Raw genomic sequence first — 19,959 nt, 5'->3', positions numbered from 1 at the left:
TCTGGTCGAAGCTGAAGCTTTCCAAGCAACGATAGTGATGTATTAGATAGCAATTATTTCTTCCTTGTAAATGAATAGTTATTTTATATATTAATATACATTTTCAAATCCCGACGATAGTTGTGTAGCGATAGGAACAATTGTCTACGATAGTGCCACCTTCGTCGGAAGTTCGCTTACTGGCCTCCAGAGCGCGCCACCGTGCTCGCTATTACTGCATTATTGTTTTTTATCAACTCGCTAGAAATTACGCTATTCCCAAAAAAACCGCAAACTCGCGAGTGTTTATGTTGCGTTCCGAAGTGCATATCATAGATTAGTAGTATTAGTAACCCCGCAAACGGCCTGCTGTCCAAAAAACACGCGTGATTCCCCCGCCACCCACGCACATAGACCCCGATATTTCACTTTTCTTGTTTTCGACCCCTGACTGCGTTTGTGGATTTTCCCCCCAAGAAAAAAAAGCGAAGAGAAAACGCAATTGAGCAGCCGATCGATTGGAACGGCAGCAAACTGAATTCCCCGGGTTACGGATAATGGAGGTATCCGCCGATCCGTACGAGCAGAAGCTCTACCAAATGTTCCGCAGCTGCGAGACGCAGTGTGGACTTCTGGACGAGAAGTCCCTGCTGAAGCTCTGCTCACTGCTGGAGCTCCGTGATCAGGGATCCGCACTGATCGCCAGCCTGGGCGGCAGTCACCAGCTGGGCGTGTCCTTTGGCCAGTTCAAGGAGGCGCTACTCAACTTCCTGGGCTCCGAGTTCGATGGCACGACGTCATCGGGTTTCATTGGTGAGATAGCACAAAGAATCGACCACGCTATAGATTAACATACATAGATAAAGATCATATTTGCTATAAGCTATCGCGTCAGGTTCTCATAAAACAACATACGTTTTATCTGTAATTGCGCTTTAATTACCCATCAAGCAACATCAGATAATTACGGAGTGTTTGCCAGCCACTTATTAGAGATAGTAATTCAATTTTGACACGGATTTGGAACCGGGTGGGTTTCCCTATTAATAAAACACTGATGTAATGTGCATATTGCTAGCAGTCTATAGATGGACATACGACTTACTTAATGCTCAAAGAAGTGTTTCAGTCTACGTGCTAATTTGCAAGGATGCACATTTACTTCAAACCTTCGCTTATCTGCTTTGGAAACTTATGGGCAAATTTAGGACACCTCTTAGGGTACGAATATTATAATCAGCACGCGGATTAGCACGGCGGCAGCTGGCGGTCATAAAATCATAGATGCAATTGACACTTTTTTACGACTCCCTACTGTCTTCGACTACCTGATCCTGCATGATCCTTATCAGGTAGCTGGTTACGATGTCCTGTATAAATACGCGACTCATTCACCTGAGCAGTTTAGTCTAAATCGAAATGGGAACACGATTGTATTACCGCCAGTTAAACGATCCGATAATTGAGAAGCTAGCCGCTTGTTTTGGTAGCCACCTAAGATCCATACAACTCTTCCAGTTCTCTGCTAACCTATATCTATTGACTCTTGCAGAGCGTTCACTGGTGATTACGGATGAGCCGCTAACCAGCACATACATCGAGAGTCCGCCGGAGTCTTCCGATCGCGAGGTTTCACCCAAACTCGTCGTGGGCACCAAGAAATACGGTCGCCGGTCCAGGCCACAGCATGGAATCTACGAGTTATCCGTCACGGACTCGGACAATACGGACGAGGACCAGTTGCAGCAGCAGCACAATCAGCGAAGCCTCAACGGATGCGATGAGCTGGGAGTTCAGGTGAGTGTCGATTGTCAAGTCACGTACGAAGTGGCGATACAACTTCTGGTTATATATGCAAAATTGCATAGTAAACAGATTTTGTTTAATCGTTATTATTGCTGATACAGTAGAACATGGCTAAGAACTACTCCAAGGCAAACAAATGAAGCACTTAAAATATACACTATGAAATTGAATAAGTTCGTTATAGTTGAGCACCAATAAGCATCTTATTTTCCCAAACCACACAGGTGCAACGTTCCTCCTCCCAGAGCGATCTTCCTGGCAGCCGGCGTCTGCGGTCCGTCCACACCAGCGGGAGCAAACTGAAGCGATGTGCTTCACTGCCAGCACGCCGGAAGGTGAACAGCAATACCACGGGAGCCACTACATCACCGACAGCAGCGGCCAAGTTGAAACAGCTTTCCATCCAGAGCCAGGCGCAGCACAGCAGCAGCGTGGAATCACTGGGTAAGTTACCTCCGACCGAACTATCCCAGACTAGCCGAACCCCTTGTCCCTGCCACCCCCTGTTGTTGTTAGCCCAAAATGCCAAAATTACGTTTGAAGCAATGTTAAAAGCAAAACACTTGTTGTCGGTACACACCGTAGGCCATCGCCTGGCCGCCAATCCCGCACCGTCGTCCGAGCACTGGAGATGCTACAACGGCGGCCGTTGGTCATGCTGCAAAGGTTTGTGCGCTCTGAAGCAATTGTCAACACCCCCACACCCACCGAATCCCCAATCCAGTCATTCGGTATCTAATCGCACCCTATGTAGCCGCACCGTTGATTCGTTCTATATACTCGTATAATCACATATCCCACATTTTCAACCCCTAGTAAAGCTGAAATGCATTGACAATCTATTTAATTAAGGATTTCATATAAATCAATTTCAGTTAGGAAGGATATTTACTTCTAATTTGTTCCATTTTCTTGATGTTTAAGTTTCTACCTCTTTAAATAACACACCAAAACAGAAACTATGTCTTGTTCTCATTTCGAAAAACCATTTGATATAGAGAAACAGCAAACTTTCGACGCTTTCGCTTACACTATCGATACACACACACACACCCTTCCCCACTTCCAATCCCAGTCCCACACCCACCTGGTATCTTGGGCTATATGTATAATAAATGTGTATATACAACAGCGAAGCCAATCTCATTCGTCCCACGCTAATTGTTAATTGCCATGATTTACAGACACCGTGACGCCGCAGCAACTGGAGACGATCTCAGTGCATAGGATTATCGAAGCCTGGGAGCTGGCTAGCATACCCAACACTCGCAACCTACTTCACGTCCTGGGATTCGATGAGGAGGAAGAGGTGAACCTGCAGCAGCTAACTAAGGCATTGGAAGAGGAGCTGCGTGGCCTCGATGGGGATCACGAGCAATCGAATATGCTGCGCGCTCTGGCTGCTCTGCAGGCCACCGAGTTGGGCAACTACCGACTTGCCTACAGGCAGCAGCACGAGGAGAACCTCAAGCTGAGGGCCGATAATAAGGCGGCCAACCAAAGGGTGGCTTTGCTGGCCGTGGAAGTGGATGAGCGGCATGCGTCGCTGGAGGATAACTCCAAGAAGCAGGTGCAGCAGCTGGAGCAACGACATGCCAGCATGGTGCGTGAAATAACGCTGCGGATGACTAATGACCGCGATCACTGGACCAGCATGACGGGCAAGCTGGAGGCGCAGCTTAAATCGCTTGAGCAGGAGGAGATCCGTCTGAGAACGGAACTCGAACTCGTGCGCACTGAGAACTCGGAACTTGAGTCGGAGCAGCAAAAGGCTCACATCCAAATCACAGAGCTTCTCGAACAGAACATTAAGCTCAACCAGGAACTGGCCCAAAGGTCGAGCAGCATTGGCGGCACTCCGGAGCACAGTCCATTGCGACCGAGAAGGCATAGCGAGGACAAGGAGGAGGAGATGCTCCAGCTAATGGAGAAGCTGGCTGCTCTTCAAATGGAGAACGCCCAGTTGCGTGACAAGACTGACGAACTGACCATCGAAATCGAGAGCTTAAATGTTGAACTAATTCGATCGAAAACCAAGGCTAAAAAGCAGGAAAAACAGGAGAAACAAGAGGAGCAGGAGTCGGCGGCCACGGCCACCAAAAGGCGTGGGGATTCGCCGAGCAAAACACATCTCACAGAGGAGAGTCCTCGTCTCGGTAAGCAGCGCAAGTGCACCGAAGGAGAGCAGAGCGATGCCAGCAATAGTGGAGATTGGTTGGCTCTAAACTCCGAGCTGCAAAGAAGTCAAAGCCAGGATGAGGAGCTAACAAGCCTTCGACAGCGGGTGGCCGAGTTGGAGAAGGAACTCAAGGCTGCGAAGGAGGGCAGATCTCTCACGCCGGAAAGCCGTTCCAAGGAACTGGAGACCAGTCTCGAGCAAATGCAGCGTGCCTATGAGGATTGCGAGGACTACTGGCAAACGAAACTCAGCGAGGAGCGGCAGCTGTTTGAGAAGGAGCGACAGATCTACGAGGATGAGCAGCACGAGAGCGACAAGAAGTTCACCGAGCTGATGGAGAAGGTGCGCGAGTACGAGGAGCAGTTCAGCAAGGATGGCCGCCTCTCGCCCATTGATGAGCGCGATATGCTGGAGCAGCAGTACTCCGAATTGGAAGCAGAGGCAGCCCAGCTGCGCTCGAGTTCCATTCAAATGCTCGAGGAGAAGGCTCAGGAAATCAGCTCGCTGCAATCGGAGATCGAGGATTTGCGACAGAGATTGGGTGAGAGCGTCGAGATCCTCACGGGCGCCTCTGAACTCACCTCGGAGTCGGTAGCCCAACTGAGTGCCGAGGCGGGAAAAAGTCCAGCCAGCTCACCCATCAGCTACCTCTGGCTGCAGAGCACCATTCAAGAGCCGGCGAAATCCCTCGCTGACTCCAAGGATGAAGCCACCGCCAGTGCCATCGAACTGCTCGGAGGCTCACCATCGCACAAGACAGCCAGCCGGTGAGTATGAGAAGCCTCTCTGTGTGTCCTTGGTGTGAGCATCCCTGTGTCTTTCTCATAATTTGCACTGTATGTCCTGTATATATGTTATAGTTTTGTCCCGCACATCTAACCATGTCTAATATAAGCTAATTTAATCCTTTTAAGTGTATGTTTGTGCTTGTTTAATAAATATAATTTATATTCATAAAAATATTCATCACATTTTCGAAATTTATTGATTTACGATTTCAATGAAGCCGCTTTTATTCAATGCTGCTGGAAATGGTTTTGTTTGCTTATTTTTCACATTCGTTTCATTCCACGTTTTCATTTTGCATCTTTATGTTCAACAATTCGTTCAAAGGCGTTTTTATTTTTTAAATCATGCCAATTTAATGGTCCTTTAAACAGCAATAACCTCACCACTTCGGAAACATCCATCTTTAGCACTACACCCTTCGAAAGCTCTCAGTCGGGTCCTTCGCCTACGAACAGTGGCACCAGCAACGCCTACGGCGCCAATGCCGGCCCAGCTCCGATCAGCAAGCCCAAGCGGTCCCAGAGTCCCCAACTGGCTGCATCGGAGGGAGAGATAGCCGATTGCGAGACGTCGTCGACGGCGTCCGGCAAGAGCTTCGAATCCAACAGTAAAACGTCTTGCCTTAGCCACGAGAAGTGCAGCAGTCCGTCGGCACTGAAGGAGGAACTGAAGCGCCTTAAGTTCTTCGAGCTGTCCCTCAAGGAGCAGATCAAGGATCTGAGTCTGCAGCGAGACGGTCTGGTCATGGAACTGCAGCAGTTGCAGGAGGCGCGACCCGTGCTCGAGAAGGCCTATGCGGTGAGCGATGGATTTTGTAAATCAGAGAACCTATTTCAATCGTATCTGGTGACCCTTCTTTAGCGAACCACGCATCCAACGCTTCAGCAGCGACTGAACCAATTGGAGCTGCGAAATCGCCATCTGCAGAATGTCATCAAGCAGCAGCAGCAGTACACGGAGTCCCTGATGCAGCGTAAGTTGAAGAAACTACCTACTTACCATTAATTAATCTATATGTTTATTTATTAGAATCCTGGCGGCAGCATCAAGTGGAGCTCAATGATCTGCATAGCCGAATCGAGACCCAGGGTGTTTTGCTAGCCGATCAGACACAGCGACTGCAGAGTGCCGACATCCTGGTGAAGGATCTCTACGTGGAGAACTCCCATCTGACGGCCACGGTGCAGCGGTTGGAGCAGCAGCGAGCTAGGGTGAACCTTATTCACCAGCAGCAGCAACAGCAGCGCCTTGTGGGCGGCGGACTGCCCGGCATGCCTTAGTTTGCCCCACCGGCAAACGTATATAGTTTATAGATAATTATGCAAAAGACAAACCATAGGAGGGAGGGGTGCTCAGCATCGGCAGACATCGAACGTGCACCTATCCATAGATCGTTATGAATGTTTAGACATATACAACACTCGGTAGATTAAGTTTGCATATTCGTATTCGTACGTTGCGTTTTTGTGAATGAATGTGAATCCATGTTGTTCGACACGAGAGCACAGCAGCAATAACTTCAGTGACTTTAAACTAAACTTAAACTCACCCACGCGCAAATGAGGAACAATCCACACTAGTGTACCAATTTGTAACACATCTAGTAATCGAATCGACTAAACTATTTACACGAGCTACAGGCATATATATTCGATTGGACATATACGATGAAGTATCCACGTAGTATATGTTCGTGCAATGTTGACCTTAATAATTGACTACTGAAACAGTTATCGTATATTAATTATATTAGAAGAAACAGTATTTTAAATTTGTTATGCGTCTGAGTAGGCGAGCACGTTTATCAATGTTTATCACGTGCCCAATCAAATGCATCGGAATTGTTGTTAATTTTATTGATAGAGAAAATGGAAATGAGCGTAAAAAATGATCTATGATATTGATATTGATGTAATATTTAACGACAAAAGACCTGTAAAGCTGTAACCATACACACGAATCTATGTATTTAAATTGCGATTTAAGTTAGCCAATACTCTTCAATATTGCTTTTGCGAACGCGACTTTTTGTTATATCTATATTCGTCCCAATAACTCACTCGATTTATATGTAAAGAGAAAAACCTCAACCTCAATCACACGATTTCGTGTAATCAGTGCTTAAATCAATACTTTCGATCAAAATAGAAGTTTACTTTTTAAAAGTATAAAAAAAAATACAACAAAAAAACCAAATATACAATTATTTATAAAACCAAATTGTGATAAATCGTCTTTTTTCTCAATAGTAATTAAAAATGTTGCGGCAGTATCAACATATTGTTCATAAATACACTTTGTTTATTAGTTTTTTAGAAATGTTAAAATTTTTTTCTTAACCCCATTAAAATTAAAAGATTTATGAAGTTTGAGACCATTTAATTTTAAATTATATATTAATACGATAAACAATTTATTTTATTGCTTCAAAATGTGCGCTACTATTTAATTAGGAATTTAAATTTCGAAAAATACGTTTTTAGTCTTTTCATTTTTAATTGTTTTAAATATAATATCGATGAAATAGTTGACTCCATCGGAATATCGATACCGCGTCGATGTGTCTTCCAGCTCTATCGGGCACGCGCTGTTAAAGTTTATTTGTACTGTTAACGCGAATTGGATTAAAATGTTTTGTTTTTTGTTAGTTTTCGGTGTAAATGTGGTTTTAGTGCATTTAACAACTGGTGAGTGTTTTAGTGATAGTGAATGAACTTAAGTGCAATTTAACTGAATCTCCGGGAGGCTGCAGAATACAAGGGTTTTCCATGATGCGCGCTGTTGTGTGTGTGTTTGGTGCACTGCCAGTGCATGTGACTTTGTGTGTGTGTGTGCGTGCGGTTTGTTTTGTTATTCGATGCGCAGAATAGAAATATATAATTAAATTAGGCATTTTCTTGGCGAAACCATATTGTTATCAAGGCCTATGAAGTCCACCCTCAAATCGAAGCAGGAAAAATCATTAATTAGGTCTTCAAGGCCATGGAGTATGTGGTGCAAAATGTTAAGGACACCTTCTTCCGCTGAATTGTTTAAACCATATATTATCGAGTAAATTGTTTGTGTAAAAAATTGGAATCCATGTGTGGTAGCTTTGTTTATATATGTATGTACTTTTGTTTATGTCAAGTACTACACTGTCTCAGCAACAGGCATTGCTGTATAATTCTAATTGGATATTCATATCATTGCCAATTGGAAAAGAGAATAGATAAGACAAACGGAATTTCTGCAAGTGCATTTGATTTCGTATTGGTTCTATAAATAATTATAGACAATTACATTGTTTACGGTAGAAACATGTTTGATAACAGCGTTGAAACATTGAAGTGCACTCTGTTAACATACGGGTTCTATGAATATTCTATGAATTCATTTCTTCATATTTCATACTTATGTTTCATTTTCATTTTTATTTCATTTCATTTAATTTTTTCGTTTTTTCTCATCTCGAAAAACAGGTTTTGTTTAAGTTGGTACTTGGGGGATACAAGTAAATGTAATTTTTCTTATAATCAAATTCTGAAATATAGCACGTATTTTCTACGCCGATTTTACATATTGGCACGCTTTTTACATATTTCTTACTTCAACCAGTATTTTGAATATTTCAAATTTCATAGTCTACTTTTCGGCTGTTATGATCAAGCGAATTCAATATAGGCCTTTTTACAGGAAAAATGTTTTGTATTTATTATGCACTACTTGACTCTTGCTTCGAATTTCACTTTAATGTTTTGCTGTGTGCGCAGTACGATTCCGTTCTCAAAAGTGAGATCCTCCAACTGGGTGGCGGGCAGGAGTTTGTAGTTCCTAATCACAGCGGCCAGGAGCACCTTCATCTCCAGGATGCCGAATTTCTGACCTATGCAATTCCTTGGGCCTGCACTGAAGGGCACAAATGCAAAGGGATGACGATTCACAGCGTTCTCGGGCAGAAAACGTTCGGGCAGGAACTGATTTGGTTTCGGGAAATGACGTGGGTCTCTCATGATGTCGTATATGTGGATGCTAATCTGGGCATTCTTGGGTAGGACTAAACCATTCACAACACTTTCCTCCATGCACGTGCGGCCAATGATCGGAGCTGAGGGAAACAGCCTCAGCGATTCCTTGATGACACACTCCAAGTGGATCAGTTCGTTGAACTGGAACATACTGATCTCATCAATGTCCTCGGGAAGGTTTTGTAGCTCTTCGTAGCACCGCTCCTGGACATCATCATGCAGAGCCAACAATAACAGTGTAAAGATTAGACTGGTTGATGTGGTATCGTATCCACCGAACATAAAGGTATTGACCTCATCGCAGATTCCCTGATGATCGATCTTGCCCTCCGCTTCAGCTGCCAAAAGGGTGTCCAGCATGGCGTAACGCTGCTTCTTGCCAAATTCATCAACTTGGCCAAGTTGTTTCCGCTTGAATTGCTGCCTTTTGCGTTGGATAATACCGCTCGAGAAGCCGTGAATTGTACGAAGTATTCTGGAATACTTTTTATAATCTCCGAAAAGGTAGAAGTACCAGTTGTAGTACATCAGCGGATTGCACATGCGCTGATTGAAAACTATTTCAAAGTCATGGATGGCCTTTCTGTACTCGTTTCCTTCGGACATGTCATCTAGTTTTACGCCCAGCGCAGTTTCTATAGAAGAAAATATAGTTAATAATACAATTTCATATCATAACTAGATGATTATGCTTGCCACAAATATTGTTTAGAGTAAACTGTGGAATTATCTGGTTAAGTTCAAGCTCGCAGCCAACGTCCTTGTCCAGTATTTTGATAAACTTTTTGCTCTCTTCTCTAGAAAGTGAAATTAATGATAATTTGTGTAGTTAATAACTTATGAAATATCACTCTTACTTAAAAATAGACAAAAAAGTCTGCAGAATATTAAAATGAAAAGCCGGGGTCAACGTTTTTCTTCTTGAGTGCCATTTTTGATCTAAAACGACTGGGACTATTATATATTTACGATTATATACGATTATTCACCTATGCTTATCAGCAGCCCGTCCCCCAGAAATGGTCTTATCAATTCATAAGCCATATTCTTTGTAGTAATTTTTGTGCTCTGAAATATTTCTTCAGCGTCTTCGGCGCGAACAATATTGTATTCTGGTGCAAATATGAAATTCCATATATAATTTTGTCCATTGGCTTTGGCGGTGGACTCTCGTATGTAGTTAAAAATAGTAGCTGTAATAAATATTAATAATTAATTGTAAAGATAACCCAATCTTTCCTTTTACCAGGCGTTAAATTAAGTAGATCCAAGTTGTTGCCAAATCGCGTTTTTCCGGGAATAACGAACACTTTGCTTTCCAATGGGCTGCCATCCGCTGTTCGCACTCGTTTGCATAATGAAAGAATAAAGTAAGTTTTATTAAGTTGTCTCAGCAGGAACCAAATGGCGCCAATCAAAAGTGAAAACCCAAGCAGAGCGATCCACATTTTGTGGGCTTTGGGGAACCGAACTACTGCAATCTTGAAAACCCACTGAGTTCAGGCAAACGAAACGAAAAGAAAAGGCCAATGAAAAAGCTCTTTGTTATCGAAATCTTTAATGGTTGTTTATTTCTAGTAATTGTGTTTTTTGACGTTCTGTTATAATAAATTGTATTTGGCTTGGATACTACGACGCCATTGAATTTATAAAAGTAGATATGCTCTATATACAAGTTTATTGGCTTATTTATTTGCCCTATGCACCAGTTTAACCTTAATATTTTGCTTCGTACGCAGCACAATTCCATTTTCAAACGTCAGATCATCGAGAAGAGTAACAGGTAATATCTTAAAATTCCTGATGACCGCTGCCAGAAGCACTTTAATCTCTAGGATAGCAAACTTTTGACCAATGCAATTCCTTTGTCCCGCACTAAAAGGCACAAAAGCGAAGGGATGACGATTCAGCGTGTTCTCCGGGAAGAATCGATCCGGTTGAAACTGTTTTGGGTTTGAAAAGTGCCGGGCATCCCGCATGATTTCGTAGAGGTGAATGTTGATTTGGGTGTTCTTGGGCATGATCAAACCGTTGACCACACCCTCCTCCACGCACCGGCGTCCAATGAAAGGCACCGAGGGAAACAAGCGGAGAGATTCCTTGATCACACATTCCATATAGACCAGTTCATTAAACTGGAACACACTGATATCGTCGCTATCCTCGGGAAGGTATTTGATCTCGTCATAGCACTTCTTCTGGACATCCTCGTGAAGAGCGAGCATCAGTAGTGTAAATATTAGACAGGTGGACGTAGTATCGTATCCCTCGAACATGAAGGTATTGACCTCATCGCAGATACCCTGATGATCGATCTGACCTTCTGCTTCGGCTGCTAACAGGGTATCAAGCATGGCGTAACGCTGCTTCTTGCCAAATTCATCCTCTTGGCCGAGCTGGTTGTTCTTGAAGAGACTCCTCCTTTTCTCTATGATGTTACTGGAGAACTCGTGGGCTATCTTCAAATTATTCACCTGCTTTCGATAGTCGCCGAATAGAAAGAAATACACTATGTTATAGAAGAACGGGTTGCATAAGCGCTGCTGCATAACTTCTTCAATGGCGTGAATCGACTGACGATATCGAATACCCTCCGACAAGTCATCAAGCTTTACTCCCAGTGCGGTTTCTGCAATTACAATAATCACACTGAAATTCTCTGCATAGTTGAATAAACGGTCAGTGAAAATTGCTTTGATTTACCAATAAACATTGCACATTTATTTCATTGATAATGAGATAGAGAGTAATTTCTATATTTGCTGGTCATTCCGATCTTGAGTTATACGTATGTATTTCAATGCTAGCCTTATTGTTTTATAACTCTTGTACTTGAACTTACCGCAAACATTGTTTAGCGTGAACTGAGGAATAACCTGATTGAGCTCCAACTCCGTATCCACACTTTGATGCAGGACTTTCACAAGTTTACTGCACTCTTCTCTAAAAATAGGAAGTGCTTACAACTTAACAACCATTTGTCATTATGTAAACTTACTTGAATATGATCAGAAAAGACTGCAATACTTTAAAATGAAAAGCAGGAGTCAGGGCTTTTCTTCTAGAGTGCCATTTCTGATCTTAATTGTTTTAAAATTATTTAAAATAGTAGGAATTAGGATACAAAATTTAAAAATACCTGTGCTAATCAGCAGACCTTCGCCCAAAAACGGTTTCAAAAGGTCGTAGATCATATTTTTGGTGATAAGCTTGGTACTTTGCAATATCTCCTCGGCTTCCTCGGCGCGAACAATATTATACATGGGTGCATGGAAAAAATACCAGAGATAGTTTCGACCTTTCGCTTTTGCAGATGCATCTCTCATGAAGTTAAAGATGCTTTCTGTCAAGTATTCCAAACGATTTAAATATAGTTTTACTGCTGATTTGGTTTCACTTACCAGATGTAAAGTTCACGAGGTCAAAGTTGTTTCCAAATCGTGTTTTGCTCGGCGCTACGTAAATTTTGCTTTCCAGCAAACTACCGTCTTCAGTTCGAATTCGTTTGCAAAGACTCAGGATGAAATAGGTCCTATTCAAATGAGTCCATAACTTGCGAAAAATGAAAATCACAAGGGGAACAGCGAACAGGACTTCCAAATACATTTCTACGTTTATATAATATTCCGGTAAGAGGTTCCAATACCTCTCAGATTAAGCTCCGATCTATAAATGACCGAAGCTGATTAGAACTCAGTGATCGGAACAATTGAGTTCTGTAAAATCAATAGATACTTAGTATAAAACATGTTCCCTTGGCGCATGCAATTGATGGGTATATTAAATTACTAATACTGCACTGCCAACTAGTTCTTAGAAAGGGTATAAAAATTTACGATATATATGTATATTGGATTTTGATGTTTTTTATGTAAGCTTTAATTTGTATATAAAGCTGTATAAAATAGTCGGTAGTTTCACAATTACAACCATTCAAATGTATTACAATGTACAATAAATGCTCTCCATAAAAAGACAACCAGCAATTTATTTAAACGTTACCGATTGTGTTGAATGTGTTAATTAAATTAATAACATGTTAGGATATCTTTAGTTCAATCATTTAATCATAAATCGTTTTATTTTAAATGACAAATAATAAGACAAGCGTTCATTCTTTAGAGTGTCAATCGTTTTAATGTTTAATTTGTTTCTTTAAACATTTTACAAATAGAAACTCTTTGGCAAACCGTTTTCCCTAAAATTATACTAAGAAATATTCCTCATTTCACCCTTTTCGATAGCTTCACTTTGATATTCTCTTGTGTGCGCAGCACAATTCCGTTCTCAAAAGTGAGATCCTCCAACTGGGTGGCGGGCAGGAGTTTGAAGTTCCTAATAACCGCTGCCAGGAGCACCTTCATCTCCAGAATGGCAAACTTCTGACCAATGCAATTCCTTTGGCCTGCACTGAAGGGCACAAACGCAAAGGGATGACGATTCACTGTGTTCTCCGGTAGAAATCGATCAGGCTGGAACAGATCTGGTTTCGGGAAATGTCGCGGGTCCCTCATGATGTCGTATATGTGGATGCTGATCTGGGTGTCCTTTGGCATCACCATTCCATTCACCACAGTCTCCTCCACGCATTGGCGACCAATGAATGGCACAGATGGAAACATTCTCAGCGATTCCTTTATCACGCACTCCAAGTAGACTAGTTTGTTGAATTGAAACATACTGATGTCATCGCTGTCCTCGGGAAGTCCTTCCACCTCCTCATAGCACTTTTTCTGGACATCCTCGTGGAGAGCCAGCATCAGTAGGGTGAATATTAGACAGGTGGACGTAGTATCGTATCCCTCGAACATGAAGGTATTGACCTCATCGCAGATACCCTGATGATCGATCTGACCTTCTGCTTCGGCTGCTAACAGGGTATCCAACATGGCGTATCGCTGCTTCCTGCCAAATTCATCGACTTCTCCGAGTTGCTTCTGCTGGAATTGCTGCCTTTTTCGTTCGATAATGCGACTGGAGAAGTCGTGAACTATCCGAAGATTCTGCGAATGCTTTCGGTAGTCTCCGTAAAGGAAGAAATACCAGTTGTAGTACATCAGCGGATTGCACACGCGTTGAATTAGAATTTCCTCGATGGCATGGATGGCCTTTCTATATTCGCTGCCCTCCGACATGTCATCCAGCTTCACACCCAGAGCAGTTTCTATAAAGAGTATGGCTTAGTTTAAGTATGATTTAGTATAAACACTTCATTCAGCTCACCGCATATATTATTCAAAGTGAACGGCGGAATAACCTGGTTAAGCTCCAGCTCAGCATCTAAATTTTTCTCCAAAACATTAAGGAACTTTTTGCACTCTTCCCTAAAATAAACTAATAATTTAGTAAATTCAATAGTTAATTGTTAGTTCAAACTTACTTGAATATACCCAGGAACGACTGCAGGACATTGAAGTGAAAGGCGGGCGTTAAAGCCTTTCGTCTGGAATGCCATTTGTGATCTTGAAATCATAGATTAATTAGTAACTAGAATAATGCACTACAAATTGGTTGACTCACCCGTGCTTATCAGGAGTCCGTCTCCTAGAAATGGTCTAATCAGTTCGTAAACCACGTTCTTGGTTATCAGCTTGGTGCTCTGGAATACCTCCTCAGCTTCCTCGGGTCGAACCACATTATACATGGGTGCATATAGAAAATACCAGAGATAATTCTTACCCTTGGCCTTGGCCGTGGATTCGCGCACAAAATTAAAAACACTAGCTGTAATAAAATAATGTATAAGTAGTTATAAACCCATTGAAAAAACATTACGAACCCGGCGTAAAGTTCAGGATATCCAAGTTGTTGCCAAATCGCGTTTTTCCCGGCATTATGACTACTTTACTTTCCAATGGACTGCCATCCTCGGTTCGCACACGCTTTGTTAAGGAGAGTATGAAGTAGGTTTTGTTAATTTGTTTTAGAAGAAGCGTCAGGACCGCCAATAAAATCGGGGTCCCCAGCAGAGCGATCCACATTTCGTCGCGAAATTCTCCGGTCGGTCTGTTCTACAGGCAATTTCACTACCCACTGAGCTTTGGCATATAATATCAAGCCGCAATAATCATAATCAATTGTATGTACTATGGTATATTGTTCAAAACAATAACAATCTCAAAACAGCTTTCTGTTATCAGGAAGCCAATTATATGGTTGGATTATTTCAATTATTGTGGTTGGGAGCTGTTTGTATTCATACTCAACTTGGCTATTTATAATTTTGGATTATGTATAAAGATTACTGCATTTTAAATCATTCCAACATTTTAAGTATTATATAACGAAAGGTATGGCCGGCATTAAATGTTCAGTCATATTTTCATTATTATCTTTTAAGCTTAATGCAATCGCTTAATAGTTAATACTAAAGCGTTTAGTCGTGTCAACAAAAACAGTTTCACTTAAAACGCAAACCTTTTAGACTGTCAGAAATTAAACTAATTGCTTGTTAATGCATATAAGCTATAATGTCATGCTATCGAATTCAAAGCGATATGGTTTTATTTTTGTTGGCAGTAGAGCTAATTATTAGTGCCTATAAATATACATAGCAAAAGTTTAAGTAATGACTCCTCTTCCTATCAAAAGTCATAATAATTAATTGAAGCACTTGACAGATATGGAAATTGTTAGAGAAGCATTTGAAATAGTTGAAACTGGCTTACGATCGTTTTTTTTTTTTTACCCATATGACCATTCCAGATTAATAACAATTTCTTGGCAAATTTCCTCCCAGGCAAAGCGGCATATTTTCCCATCGTTCCAACTATGGAACTGGCTGCAGAAAAAAAGAAAAACTAGCAATGTCGCACAAGTGGAACAACGAACAGGATTTCCAAAAACATTTCAACGTTTATATAATATTCCGGTAAGAGGTTCGAATACCTCTCAGATTAAGCTCCGATCTATAAATGACCGAAGCTGATTAGAACTCAGTGATCGGAACAATTGAGTTCTGTAAAATCAATAGATACTTAGTATAAAACATGTTCCCTTGGCGCATGCAATTGATGGGTATATTAAATTACTAATACTGCACTGCCAACTAGTTCTTAGAAAGTCTATGTATAAAAATTTACGATATATATGTATATTGGATTTTGATGTTTTTTATGTAAGCTTTAATTTGTATATAAAGCTGTATAAAGTAGTCGGTAGTTTCACAATTACAACCATTCAAATGTATTACAATGTACAATAAATCCTCTCCATAAAAAGACAACCAGCAATTTATTTAAACGTTACCGATTGTGTTGAATGTGTTAATTAAATTAAATACATGTTAGAATATCTTTAGTTCAATCATTTAATCATAAATCGTTTTATTTTAAATGTCAGATAATAAGACAAGCGTTCATTCTTTAGAGTGTCAATCGTTTTAATGTTTAATTTGTTTCTTTAAACATATTACAAATAGAAACTCTTTGGCAAACCGTTTTCCCTAAAATTATACTAAGAAATATTCCTCATTTCACCCTTTTCGATAGCTTCACTTTGATATTCTCTTGTGTGCGCAGCACAATTCCGTTCTCAAAAGTGAGATCCTCCAACTGGGTGGCGGGCAGGAGTTTAAAGTTTCTAATAACCGCTGCCAGGAGCACCTTCATCTCCAGAATGGCAAACTTCTGGCCAATGCAATTCCTTTGGCCTGCACTAAAAGGCACATATGCAAAGGGATGACGATTCACTGTGTTCTCCGGTAGAAATCGATCAGGTTGGAACAGATCTGGTTTCGGAAAATTTCGCGGATCCCTCATGATGTCGTATATGTGGATGTTGATCTGGGTGTCCTTTGGCATCACCATTCCATTCACCACAGTCTCCTCCACACATTGGCGACCAATGAATGGCACTACTGGAAACATTCTCAGCGATTCCTTTATCACACACTCCAAGTAGACCAGTTCATTAAACTGGAACACACTGATATCGTCGCTATCCTCGGGAAGGTATTTGATCTCCTCATAGCACTTCTTCTGGACATCCTCGTGGAGAGCCAGCATTAGTAGGGTGAATGTAAGACAAGTGGACGTAGTATCGTATCCCCCGAACATGAAGGTATTGACCTCATCGCAGATACCCTGATGATCGATCTGACCATCTGCTTCGGCCGCTAACAGGGTATCCAGCATGGCGTATCGCTGCTTCCTTCCAAATTCATCGACTTCTCCGAGTTGCTTCTGCTGGAATTGCTGCCTTTTTCGTTCGATAATGCGACTGGAGAAGTCGTGAATTATCCGAAGATTCTGCGAATGCTTTCGGTAGTCTCCGTAAAGGAAGAAATACCAGTTGTAGTGCATCAGCGGATTACACACGCGTTGAATTAAAATTTCCTCGATGGCATGGATGGCCTTTCTATATTCGTTGCCCTCCGACATGTCATCCAGCTTCACACCCAGAGCAGTTTCTATAAAGAGTATGGCTTAGTTTAAATATGATTTAGTATGATCACTTCATTCAGCTCACCGCATATATTATTCAAAGTGAATGGCGGAATAACCTGTTTAAGCTCCAGCTCAGCATCTAAATTTTTCTCCAAAACATTAAGGAACTTTTTGCACTCTTCCCTAAAATAAACGTATAATTGAGCAATTTCAATAGTTAATTGATAGTTCAAACTTACTTGAAAATACCCAGGAACGACTGCAGGACATTGAAGTGAAAGGCGGGCGTTAAAGCCTTTCGTCTGGAATGCCATTTGTGACCTTGAAATCATAGATTAATTAGTGACTATAATAATGCACTACAAATTGGTTGACTCACCCGTGCTTATCAGGAGTCCGTCTCCTAGAAATGGTCTAATCAGTTCGTAAACCACGTTCTTAGTTCTCAGCTTGGTGCTCTGGAATATCTCCTCAGCTTCCTCGGGTCGGACCACATTATACATGGGTGCATATAGAAAATACAACAGATAATTCTTACCCTCGGCCTTGGCCGTGGATTCGCGCGCAAAATTAAAAACACTAGCTGTAATTAAATAATTTATAAGTAGTTATAAACCCATTGAGTAACAAAACGAACCTGGCGTAAAGTTCAGGATATCCAAGTTGTTGCCAAATGGCGTTTTTCCCGGCACTATGGCCACTTTGTTCTCCAATGGACTGCCATCCTCGGTTCGCACACGCTTTATTAATGAGAGTATGAAGTAGGTTTTGTTAATTTGTTTTAGAAGAAGCGTCAGGACCGCCAATAAAATCGGGGTCCCCAGCAGAGCGATCCACATTTCGTCGCGAAATTCTCCGGTCGGTCTGTTCTACAGGCAATTTCACTACCCACTGAGCTTTGGCATATAATATCAAGCCGCAATAATCATAATACTGTTTAAAACAATAACAATCTGAAAACAGCTTTCTGTTTTTGGGAAGCCAATTATTTGGTTGGATTATTTCAATTATTGTGGTTGGGAGCTGTTGGGTTCTATTCTTATTTATACTCAACTTGGCTATTTATAATTTTGGATTATGTATAAAGATTACTGCATTTTAAATCATTCCAACATTTTAAGTATTATATAACGAATGGTATGGCCGGCATTAAATGTTCAGTCATATTTTCATTATTATCTTTTAAGCTTAATGCAATCGCTTAATAGTTAATACTAAAGCGTTTAGTCGTGTCAACAAAAACAGTTTCACTTAAAACGCAAACCTTTTAGACTGTCAGAAATTAAACTAATTGCTTGTTAATGCATAAAGGCTATAATGTCATGCTATCGAATTCAAAGCGATATGGTTTTATTTTTGTTGGCAGTAGAGCTAGCTAATTATTAGTGCCTATAAGTATACATAGCAAAAGTTTAAGTAATGACTCCTCCTGCTATCAAAAGTCATAATAATTAATTGAAGCACTTGACAGATATGGAAATTGTTAGAGAAGCATTTGAAATAGTTGAAACTGGCTTACGATAGTTTTTTTTTTTACCCATATGACCATTCCAGATTAATAACAATTTCTTGGCAAATTTCCTCCCAGGCAAAGCGGCATATTTTCCCATCGTTCCAACTATGGAACTGGCTGCAGAAAAAAAGAAAAACTAGCAATGTCGCATCAAAATGCCGCATTGATTAAAGTTTGATTAGCTGCAGCTTGGCCAGATCGCATTTGGGCTTGAGGAATTAATTTGAGCCAAGTTTGTAATGCGCGCGCAGAAATGGCAATGCCGCAGTTGCAGTTGCTGCCGTTGCAAGCTGGCCAAGTGCAGCCGTTGCTGCAATAGAAGTAAATGTGGAAAAAAATTAAATCACAGTAATTACATTTTCTGTGGAAATGGCAGGAGACGGAGATGAACGCGCAAACATGCTGCACGACCAGTGCGTGGACCTGGATGACAAAAATAGTCAATGCAGCAGGAGTTGCAGCGGCAACTGCAGCAGTTGCAGCAGCAACGGTCACAGCAGCAATCACAAACTGCATTTGGGCATGAAAAGTGCTGTGCCGGCACAATTGGATGGAAAAACTGGCCCTGTCTCTCCGTTTCTTGTTGTTATGAACAAATGTTATTGCGGCGGCAACATGCTGCATGTGTTGCTGCTGCCACAGGAGCTGCTGCTGCTGTTACTGCTCATTAAGATGCAAAAGACGTCGCTTGCCGCCTTTTTAGAATTACTAATTGAATCGACGCGATCAGTGGCAATTGCAGCGGCGGCATTGGCCACAAAAACCAAAAACCAACAGTGAACAACAACCATTGCGGTGGCGGCTTGAATGTTTGTTTGTTTGTTTCTTGGTTTGTTGTTTCAACCGCTGCTGCGCTGAATGTTGCTGCCGCTACTGTTGCAGCTTCCGTTGCTGCGTATTTATTTATTTATGTACGTGATTCGCGGCGTGGTTTTGCGATTCTCTTAGCGCAAAAATCTGAGCCAAAGCAGAGCAGCTATCCCTTCAATGGCGTTGCACATCCGCAAGCCGCTTGGGGGAATTGCTAAGATAACAAATTCTGAGTTACTTGGGAGCTGAGAACCCACAGGCACCTGCACCAAAGTTGCTTATAAGGCACTGCTGATATTATTAAAACTTCAACTGAAATCGTACTCTACTTTTTATATCTTGTGGGGTTATTGACCTTATTTGTCTTGTTTTTAAAAAAATAAAAACCACACCTTTTAGCCGCATTCTTCGCGCTTTAGTACACAAATTTTCCATCATTTTCCGGCATCTTTTTAGCCAAAATATTCATGTTTTTAGTGCTGACCTTAG

At 41.5% G+C, this 19,959-nt stretch overlaps 6 protein-coding genes across 12 annotated transcripts in view; 2 read left to right on the top strand and 4 right to left on the bottom strand.

The window, feature by feature from the left end:
* Nucleotides 1-151: 151 nt before the first annotated feature.
* LOC6731063 (blastoderm-specific protein 25D) lies at nucleotides 152-6,973 on the top strand. 6 transcript variants are annotated; one of them, XM_016178962.3, is made up of 8 exons: nucleotides 152-792; nucleotides 1,532-1,776; nucleotides 2,010-2,229; nucleotides 2,371-2,451; nucleotides 2,970-4,731; nucleotides 5,161-5,551; nucleotides 5,615-5,726; nucleotides 5,783-6,973. In XM_016178962.3, exons 1-8 carry the CDS (start codon nucleotides 537-539, stop codon nucleotides 6,031-6,033), a joined length of 3,318 nt encoding a protein of 1,105 aa, XP_016023584.1. In that variant the 5' UTR covers nucleotides 152-536; the 3' UTR covers nucleotides 6,034-6,973. The 6 variants fall into 6 exon arrangements, with proteins under 6 accessions (XP_016023584.1, XP_016023582.1, XP_016023583.1 ...); XM_016178960.3 differs by having other exon boundaries at nucleotides 153-792; nucleotides 5,125-5,551; XM_039297211.2 differs by lacking the exon at nucleotides 152-792 and adding an exon at nucleotides 1,333-1,465 and having other exon boundaries at nucleotides 5,125-5,551.
* A 318-nt stretch (nucleotides 6,974-7,291) lies between these two features.
* The window catches only part of LOC6731059 (bone morphogenetic protein receptor type-1B), a 56,041-nt gene continuing 43,373 nt past the window's right edge, over nucleotides 7,292-19,959 (top strand). Inside the window, exon 1 of the mRNA XM_016178964.3 lies at nucleotides 7,292-7,440. Within this exon, the coding sequence (XP_016023579.1) occupies nucleotides 7,383-7,440 (58 nt within the window). The 5' untranslated portion in view covers nucleotides 7,292-7,382. The remainder of the gene's footprint in view (nucleotides 7,441-19,959) is intronic.
* LOC6731062 (probable cytochrome P450 4ac3) lies at nucleotides 8,420-10,245 on the bottom strand. Its single transcript, XM_002078185.4, has 5 exons — nucleotides 10,007-10,245; nucleotides 9,750-9,953; nucleotides 9,618-9,699; nucleotides 9,457-9,557; nucleotides 8,420-9,395 (listed from the first exon to the last, which is right to left on the bottom strand). The coding sequence occupies exons 1-5, from the start codon at nucleotides 10,206-10,208 to the stop codon at nucleotides 8,455-8,457; spliced, it is 1,530 nt and encodes a 509-aa protein (XP_002078221.2). The 5' UTR covers nucleotides 10,209-10,245; the 3' UTR covers nucleotides 8,420-8,454.
* Nucleotides 10,299-12,449, bottom strand: LOC6731061 (probable cytochrome P450 4ac2). The gene is made up of 5 exons (XM_016179582.3): nucleotides 12,162-12,449; nucleotides 11,900-12,103; nucleotides 11,759-11,840; nucleotides 11,603-11,703; nucleotides 10,299-11,389 (listed from the first exon to the last, which is right to left on the bottom strand). The coding sequence occupies exons 1-5, from the start codon at nucleotides 12,364-12,366 to the stop codon at nucleotides 10,446-10,448; spliced, it is 1,536 nt and encodes a 511-aa protein (XP_016023581.2). The 5' UTR covers nucleotides 12,367-12,449; the 3' UTR covers nucleotides 10,299-10,445.
* Nucleotides 12,731-14,811, bottom strand: LOC120285323 (probable cytochrome P450 4ac1). Its single transcript, XM_039297252.2, has 5 exons — nucleotides 14,540-14,811; nucleotides 14,281-14,484; nucleotides 14,141-14,222; nucleotides 13,984-14,084; nucleotides 12,731-13,924 (listed from the first exon to the last, which is right to left on the bottom strand). The coding sequence occupies exons 1-5, from the start codon at nucleotides 14,739-14,741 to the stop codon at nucleotides 12,984-12,986; spliced, it is 1,530 nt and encodes a 509-aa protein (XP_039153186.1). The 5' UTR covers nucleotides 14,742-14,811; the 3' UTR covers nucleotides 12,731-12,983.
* On the bottom strand, nucleotides 16,101-18,711 carry LOC123327483 (probable cytochrome P450 4ac1). Of its 2 annotated transcripts, XM_044923948.1 has the most exons (6): nucleotides 18,685-18,711; nucleotides 17,785-17,887; nucleotides 17,527-17,730; nucleotides 17,387-17,468; nucleotides 17,230-17,330; nucleotides 16,101-17,170 (listed from the first exon to the last, which is right to left on the bottom strand). In XM_044923948.1, exons 1-6 carry the CDS (start codon nucleotides 18,694-18,696, stop codon nucleotides 16,230-16,232), a joined length of 1,443 nt encoding a protein of 480 aa, XP_044779883.1. In that variant the 5' UTR covers nucleotides 18,697-18,711; the 3' UTR covers nucleotides 16,101-16,229. The 2 variants fall into 2 exon arrangements, with proteins under 2 accessions (XP_044779883.1, XP_044779882.1); XM_044923947.1 differs by lacking the exon at nucleotides 18,685-18,711 and having other exon boundaries at nucleotides 16,103-17,170; nucleotides 17,785-18,371.

This window comes from Drosophila simulans, chromosome 2L, assembly GCF_016746395.2.
Source record: "Drosophila simulans strain w501 chromosome 2L, Prin_Dsim_3.1, whole genome shotgun sequence".
NCBI lineage: Eukaryota > Metazoa > Arthropoda > Insecta > Diptera > Drosophilidae > Drosophila > Drosophila simulans.
The sequence above is the reverse complement of the archived record's forward strand: the minus strand, read 5'-3'. Positions and strand labels throughout refer to the sequence as shown.